This window comes from Bidens hawaiensis, unplaced genomic scaffold (genome assembly GCF_021521415.1).
Source record: "Bidens hawaiensis isolate Kalapana, Puna unplaced genomic scaffold, B.hawaiensis_p1.1 tig00025215_1, whole genome shotgun sequence".
NCBI lineage: Eukaryota > Viridiplantae > Streptophyta > Magnoliopsida > Asterales > Asteraceae > Bidens > Bidens hawaiensis.
In genome coordinates, this window is record NW_027494024.1 from 275105 (window position 1) to 284247 (window position 9143).

At 36.3% G+C, this 9143-nt stretch overlaps 1 protein-coding gene across 1 annotated transcript; it reads left to right on the plus strand.

Annotated features, from left to right (window-relative positions):
• The first annotated feature begins 488 nt into the window (after positions 1–488).
• On the plus strand, positions 489–2771 carry LOC143571202 (fasciclin-like arabinogalactan protein 10). Its single transcript, XM_077056688.1, has 2 exons — positions 489–1200; positions 1940–2771. The coding sequence occupies exons 1-2, from the start codon at positions 657–659 to the stop codon at positions 2650–2652; spliced, it is 1257 nt and encodes a 418-aa protein (XP_076912803.1). The 5' UTR covers positions 489–656; the 3' UTR covers positions 2653–2771.
• The last annotated feature ends 6372 nt before the right edge of the window (positions 2772–9143 follow it).

Sequence of the window (9143 nt, forward strand, 5' to 3'; positions counted from 1 at the left end):
TGTATTGAGTTATTTATCTTCTAAGGTGTTACTTCTTCAATTAATAATTTCAAAATTGAAATTCACTTAAATGAAACAGATGACAAGCCTGTAATCAATATGTCATTAACGAAACGAAATGTCATTAAGCACAAATAAATTATTTAAAATAAAAAAAAAATAGGTAAAGAATAATCCAAATGTAACTTTTAAAACTGAATTACAACATTAAATGCTTAAAGAACAAACCTCTACAACAGTACAACATAATCCTGGACAAGACAAATAAAAAAATACCCAAGTAAATTAGTAAAACATTCACGTTACTAAAATGCCAAAACCCACAAAACCAGTAAAATGGTAAAACCACGAGGACATCGTTGTCATTTGAAGTTTTTAACCAAATAAAGTCATTTTGATTTCCAATAAACTAGTCAGTACTCACTTCCTTCCCATTCCCATTCCCATTCCCATTCCCATTCCCATTCCCATTCCCATTCCCATTCCCATTCCCATGTTTACCACCAACCCTAGTTAACATCTAATTAACCATGGTTAAGTTAACCCCAGTATTAAACTCTCCACAGTTCGGAAACCTCTAGTACAAAGTAACAACCCACCCCCACACTCAAAAACACTTTAGCACACCTTCCACAGTCCTGCTAACCTACGCCACCATGAGCGCGTTACACCTCATCTTTCTCATCACCACCGTCGTAAACTGTCACAATATCACGGCGATATTATCCGCGTTCCCAGAATACAGCCAGTTCAACAACTACTTGTCACAAACAAAACTAGTCGACGAGATCAACAGCCGTACGACCGTGACTGTACTTGTTCTCAACAACGGCGTCGTTTCATCACTTGCGGCTAAGCACCCACTGGCCGTCATGAAAGGTGTTTTAAGCCTTCATATTTTATTAGACTACTACGACAACAAGAAGCTGCACGCGATCTCTGATGGTACAACGTTGTCAACAACATTGTACCAGACGACAGGCACAGCCCCGGGAAATGTCGGGTTTGTTAATATTACCGATCTGAAAGGAGGTAAAGTTGGCTTCGGCTCGGCTGTTCCCGGCTCGAAGCTTGACTCGTCGTATACCAAGTCGGTTAAGCAAATACCGTACAACATTTCGGTTTTGGAGATTAACCAGCCGATTATCGCGCCAGGGATTTTAGCCGCGCCGGCTCCGTCGGCTGATGTGAATATTACAGGTAATTCTTTGGCTTCTAAGAATTAAAACTTTGTTTTTTGCGGCTAGAGATGCACAAACCGGTTTACAACTCAAAACTGGTTCGGGTTGCAACGGTTTTGGTTTGGTCAATAAAAGTCAACTGGTTTATGAACGGTTTCGGTTCGATTAAAACCGGGTTCTTGACCAGACTATGACTGGTTTCTGTGCAGGTTTTGACCGTTTTCAGTTTGGGTTTTGACCGGTTTAGCAGGTCAAGAAAAAGTCAAAACTGGTTTAGGTTGCAACGGGTTTATGTACGGTTTCGGTTCGAATTGAAACCGGTTTCATGACCAGCTTACAACCGGTTTCTGTTCAGGTTTAGATTGGTTTCAGTTCGGATATTGACCGGTTTTAGCCGGTTTCGGTTCGGTTAACTGGTTTATGAACGTTTTAGGTTTAGGTTGAAACCGGTTTCTTGACAGTGTGCTTCTTCAGGTTTTGGATGGTTTTAGCTTGTAACGGTTCAGTTAAGTTGGATAAAATTACAAACTGGTTCTGAATATACAGTTCAATCGGTTCCAAACTCGTTTTTACATAGGTTCCAAACTCGTTTTTACATAATCGGTTTCAAACTGGTTCGATTTTCGTGTCGGTTTGGTTAACATGTTTATCTGCCCACCTCTAGTTGTGGCGCAGCAGCTTGTTCACCGGTATTTCACTGTAATTGTTTGGATGCTTTTATATTAATTAAACTACAAGCTACATTATTATTATTACAGGTTTGTTGGAGAAAGCAGGGTGTAAGACGTTTGTTAAACTGATAACCGACAGTGGCGTGTTGAAGATGTACCAGCTTGCAGCAGCTAAAGGCTTGACAGTGTTTGCACCGAATGATGAAGCTTTTAAAGCCAAAGGTTTACCGGATCTAAGTAAACTAACAAATGCTGAGCTTGTTGCTTTGTTGCAATATCATGCACTAGCTAGTTACACACCCAAAGGTTCATTAAAAACGACCACGGATCCATTGAGTACAATCGCAACCAACGGTGCTGGCAAATACGATCTAACGGTAGAAACCGCAGGCGATGATGTGAAACTGGACTCCGGCGTGGGCACTTCACGTCTCGCTAGCACGGTGCTTGATTCCACGCCGGTTTGTCTTTTCACTGTTGACAGTGTGCTTCTTCCGGTTGAACTGTTTGGAACAGCCCCGGCTCCGGCGCCGGTGTTGTCACCTGACGCTTCACCGGCACCAGCGCCGGATGGTTTGTCGCCGGAGCCTGCGGCGGCGCCGTCGCCGTTTGCTTCGCCGCCGGCGCCACCGACCGAGGCTCCGGCTCCGGCTGAAGGTCCTGCCCCGTCGGATGGACCGACTGCGGATTCTGAGAATAGTAACGCTGGTAATGGAGTTGACGGCGTTAAAGCTCCGTCGGTGGTGTTTGCCTTGGGTGCCACGTTAATGTCGGTTATGATGGTTTACGTTTTGTGTTAAGGTGTTTTATGTTTGTTTTTAATTTGCATTTAATTTTGGATTTATGTCTAGATTTATTAATGTTTAGGGCTTGTTAATGATATGGTAGATGGGCATGTGACTTTGTTCGAGTGATTTGAGAGCAACACGTATGTATTACCGAGAAAAGCTTCTGTTTCTTTATTTTATTTTATTTGTTTTAAATCGTTATTTGTTAATGTTTGGAAACTTTTCTCTTGTACAATTTTTTCCTTTATCATTTACCGATGTACTTTATTTTGTTTGCGATTTAGTTAAGATATAAACACTAGTGAAGTGAAACTGTCAAATTTTAATAGGTAAAGTAAGTAGAAACTTTAGAAGTTGGTTTACTTTACAACTATTTTACATATTTGTTTTAGAAATATAAAAATGATTTAGGTTTATTTTCAGTTATATAACTTCTGTATGTTCCTTTAGGCTTTAACATTGTTGAATGTATATGTAAAGAGGCCAAAAAGGTTAAAAAAATCAATAATTAAGAGAAAAGAATGTTGGAGCATCAATTTGGATTACCATTGATGATATATGTTGTTTAATTGTGTTCTATACTTTTATTTATATTGATTTTTTTGGACCATGTTTTAAGTCTGACTTGCACGCCTGATTTTGATGTTTGATAACTTTTTGATCAACACACTATGGTTTGGTTTGTAAACAGTAAAACCTAGTTAAAAATTTCCACTACCCAAATTTTGGTATTGTGGGACCATATATTAAGTGGTGTAAGATAAACTTTTTTCTTTGTTAGTAATTTCTGGTGCTCATAAGTAATAACTCATAAGTACACGCGTCACATAATACGAATATAAGACTAATAAAAGTATGCGATAACATACAGAAAAAAAAATACAAAGTTATTTGAAATATATTGAAAAAATCATATAGTTTTTGTTTTCTTAAATCGATCCATTATCACAACTTTTTCAAGAACTCTTTTTCACCTTCTTCACAACCTATTGCTTCTTTTTACTTTTAAAAAAAAATCTACAATTAGTAGGATAATAACATCATCTAAAATTTCATCAAGCTTGAAGAATAAGAAAATCAATCAATTAATCATACCTAGTGGAGTTTCAATAATAGCCAAGCTATAAGTAGGGTCTGGGGAGGGTGGATGTAGGCACACCGTTGTAGGTTCCCTGGACGGATCACACGAGATATCCCGATATACACAGGTGCGGAATCCCTGTGTAGATCGTTACGGACGTAGAATATTAGCTCACGAACACACGTACACACGATACGAACAACCACACGTTATATTGATAACTCAAACCGAGATGCTTACAGACTCACGTCAATAGACTCACGTAAACTGAACTCGATCAACCAAAACGCTAACTGACCAACTGATTAACACCATTAACCTAAAACCGTAAACAGTTAACAATATAAATACACGACAACTTCGCTTCAGACGAAGTTGTCTATAACTTCGCTCGTTGAACAAGTTCGCCTAGGCGAACTTGTCAACAACTTCGCTTGGTTAACAAGTTCGCCTAAGCGAACTTGTCAACAACTTCGCTGTTACACAAACAATTACATAAACAATATTACAGACTCGATTACAGACTTTATACATATGAACTACTGACATCTATGCACCAACAACCGTATCTCTATCCAACGAGATAGAGAGGTGGCTTCCAGAGAGACCATCAGCTATAAGCTACATTTGTATGAGGCAATATAAAATGAAATCAAAGTTCAACTATAATATAGTTGATATTAACACGTAATAAAAATGATAATACTATATATATATATATATATATATATATATATATATATATATATATATGAAAATAAAATATCATAATGGTGTGTGACCAAAAATAAGGTAAATAGAAATCCCTAAAGTATTCATTTCTCTCTAAAAATTCTTAACTTTAAATTTACTTCTCCAATAATTCATATCCCCAACCATGTCCTCAGATAGATTTAGGTCTATCATGTCATGCTTAATCCTCTCATCCCAAGTCAATTTAGGTCGTCCTCTACCCCTCATCCCCTCTATATTAATGTTTTCTACGGATCTAACCGGATTCGTCGTCTGTCTTCTCTTCACATGTCCAAACCATCTCAATCTCTACTCTCTTATCTTGTCTGATATGTTAGCTATCACTAAACTCTCTCTAAACACAACGTTTCTTATTCAGTCAAACCTTGTGTGCCCACACATCCAGAGTAGCATTCTCATCTCTGCTACCTCCATTTTCCGCACATGTCTTCTTGATGGCTCAACAATCTGTTCTATATAGCATTGCAGGTCTAACTGTTACCCTATAAAATTTTCCCTTTAGTTTAGTTGGGAAACTCTTGTCGCATAATATACTCGTGGCTGCTTTCCATCTACACCATCCTACCTGAACTTGATGGGTCACATCGTTGTCTAATTCCCCATCGCTCTGAACAAATGATCCTAGATACTTAAACTTCGTTACCTGCGGAACCACTTGCCCTTCAATGGTGATTTGGGTGTCCTCATTATCATTTACTCCACCAAAATCACAGTGTAGGTACTCCGTCTTAGAGCGACTCATCCTTGAAGAATAAGAAAAAAAAGGAAAAATTAGACACCGACTCGTATCAGAGTTTAGGCGACTTCAATCAAGAGCTTACCCACTCTAGTTGAGGAGTACGACAGATGTTGATCGGCAGCAAAAAAATAAAATGTCGCAAAATCAAAGTGGACACCAACATAGCAAAATGCGGCAAAATTTCGATCGACACAAGCTAGAGCCGGGAATGCGACAACATGTTAATTTCATTAAAATTGGTTCAAATTGGTTCACTGCCCATATTGGTTCAAACTGGTTAAACGTTTGGGCCATCGTTCTTTTTCCCTTTTGTTAGACCTTTCCAGTTTAATGAATTTCAACTTAATGATTCATTTAATTGTTTAAACTATAAGAACAACTTTTTGATTTAGTTAAAAACTTTATTAAAAACGAAATTATTTTATTTAGTAAATTTTTTTATGGGCAATGGATTCCAAATTTTTTTTTTTTTATAAAACCAATGGGTTCAATCGTTATCAAAGATTGGATGTGTTCGAAATTATGATGGTATACGCTCTAAACGAAACCAGGAAATCAACACCACCATTTTACCTCCACCAATGACCATATATGTTTAATGGTAATACCATTCCAAAAATCTTATTATTTTCGTGTTGTAATTTGGGTGGGGCAAAACTTGACAGCCTTACGACCATACTGATGAGGAGGTTCACACGATCAAGCATGCACGAACAAGACTTTACGGTAATTTTTAGATCGCTAAAAACACGAGAGCCAACAGATTGATCAGGGGCCAGAATAAATTAGAAAAAGGATAAAAAGATTCATGCATGCATGGTTTGCACCCAAAGCATCAAGGCAGCCACATTTGGTGAATTGTTAGATTTGAAGAAGGCTGATGACCTAGTAGACCAACATGGCAATATAGGAACTCAGAATCCCTAGATCAGTTTGGACATCTGAATGAATACCAAAAGGAGTTGATGTTTATATTTTTCAGCTTGAGATTGGAGGGGCCAAATAGTAAGAATTGGATAACATGAAAGTAATAATGAATAGACGGATGAAAAGAATAAAATTGTTAGAAAAGTTAGGAGAAAGTTATTAAAATTTTAATAACCTCTCTCGACTTTAAATAAATACTCGTTTTAAATGTATAAATTTAGACAAGTTAACGAGTCAATACATTTATTAAACGGATTATGTTTGGATTAACCTATACATTTATGACATGTCATAGACACACAGGAGTTATCTCTCATATTTCGATCTAGAATGAGATGAGGTTGAATATCCATTTTTTACTTTGTATAAAAGAGAAGTTTTGACTCTTTGAGATGGGTTAATAGAGAAGGGAATTTTACATGAATGATCATCTATACTTTTTCAGTTAAGAAAATCAGCATCAACACAACTACATGCACCTCTCATTTGGTGAAGTGAAGCATCATTTTCAATTATGCTCATTTTAGTTTTAAACATGTATTAAAAACTTATTTATGTTTTTATTGTGTCGTAAATGATCTGTTTTATGATTTTACTAGGTTAAGATTTGAGGTGCCTAGAACACTGTAATTTGATAAGTTATGTTATATAAGCTTATCAAACTACTTAGGTAAAAATAAAAATGGCAATTCACGTGATTGTTTAATAAATAAATAAATAAATAAACCATTTGGACTAAAGTATATTTTTGCCAATAATATAAGGAGGATATATGTAATTGTGTTTTAAAGCTTTATGTAGTTGGAAACTCAGGGTGGAGTGGTGGACAGCACGTGAAGTGGGCCTGAGCTTGTAGGACCCCACACACATGAATGCGACAATATTTTATGGGCCATTAAGGAAATCCAACTGTACCATTTTTTGTTTAATTTTGTTAATATTTAAAACTAAAAAAATTAACAATAAATTAAATACAGCATTTTTTTGTTGAAAAACATTAGTGAACAAGTCTACTTATAGTTCAGTGTTCATTAAATATCATCTTTGATGATAGTTAGCAAGTTCAGGTTAAGTGCAACACCATGACAATCTTAAGAAAAAAACGTCGTCTAACATAGGATTATTCAATAAGTAATAAGCTCTTAGAGAATGTGCTTTAGCTTGAACTGATTTGGCTCGTATAAGCATCCAAATCAACTTCGAGTTCAAAGTAGCTTGTGCGAATAAATTTTTATCCATCAATTTTTTTTTGAATATTAATAGGCTTTTTTTTTTACTTAGTTATAAGACAATTGTATTATTCGAAGTAGTTATTTTTCCCTACATGTATAACAAAAATTTATAAGGTCATCAACAAAAGAGTACACTGGTGTGGTCAACAAAAGCCCATGGTGATTTTGTGTTCCTTTATTCTATTTATAATAAAGTTTGATTAGGTGCCATAATTTTTAAAGAGTTAAAAAGAAAACCCACTTACTGAGAGCTGAATACAAGCTCGAATTTCAACTTGGATGAAAATTTTCTTTTAAAAGGTGGTTGTTTTATTTATAAAAACATCTTAAATAGCAAGTAGCTATCCCAAAACAAATTCTCCCAGTTGTCAATTTACATCAAAATATTAAACTGTACCAATTTTATTAACTAAAACCACCATCTGTTTTTCTATTTTCAATCCATAAGTAGGAACAACCTTGCTTTGGAGTACCTTCTTATTTCAGGATCTCCAAATGCACTAAATAGTGTACAAGAAAATACCATGCATTAAATTGCTCTTTTTTCCGTTTGAGGATACAACGTAAGGATGATGCGTGACATTGTGACAACATGATCTCGAATTGTAGTCGATGGGATTGAGGTAAGTCTAGACCATTGTTGAATAATGTAAAGCTATGTGTTTCAAAGTTTCTGAATGACCTAGGCAAATAGGACAAAGTGAAGATGACACCATAATACATTGACCAACTAATTTGTCTCATGTTGGCAACGAATCCAATGATAGTCTCCGAACAAAGAAATTCACTTTTATCCGAACACGATTATTTCATTTGTGCCATTACTATATCTGATATAAAATCTTGCATAAGCGACCTCAATGAATTTGTTGAGAAGTCATTCCAGTTGGTTAATTTACACTGCCAAGTGTCGAGCTTATCAAAGAAAAATGGTGACCCTAGTTATTAACAGATATATGAAATATATCTATTAGGAATTATATTTGTCATAGAATTGTATACATATTGGTATTTGATCTAATCCATAATGATAGGTCGGTTAGTTGGAACTTTCCCCCTATATATAAAGGGGTTCGTTTATTCATAAAATAATATGGTACCATAATTACTTTCATGGTATCAAGAGCCATCATGGAAACATAGTTCGATAATTTTTTTCCAGCCGCCAACCTTTTGTTACCCTCCTTCGATCATGACAAAAGACGGCGAATCCTCCTCGGTCTCGACTGAGCCAAAAGCCATTCACCCGGTATATTCCGTTACTAATATCCAACAAAAAGTTCGTCTTCTTGATGGCGTTAAGGTTACATACTCTTCTTGGGTAAAGCTTTTCAAGTTACATGCTCGTGGATATAATAAGGTGTTGGATCATATTGATGACACGCCTCCACCGGAGAAAACCGATCCCACATACGCACTATGGTCGGAAATCGATGCAATAGTGCTACAATGGATCTATGGTACCCTAAACGATGATCTTCTCTGACACGTTCTCGAAACCGATACCACTGCACAACAAGCTTGGAACAAGATCAAAGAAGTTTTTCTTAATAACAAGAAGGCTAGGGCTATGGCCCTTAAACAACAATTCAATAATCTTACCCTCCAAGCATGCTCCTCTATGGATGATTATTGTCAAAAATTAAAAGATTTGGCCGAACAACTTAGCAATGTTGATCATCCGGTCAGGCTAGTTTTACAACTTGTTCGCGGTTATTTTGGTGGGGGACGAAACAATTTAAATCCAAATCAATATCAACAACCACCATGG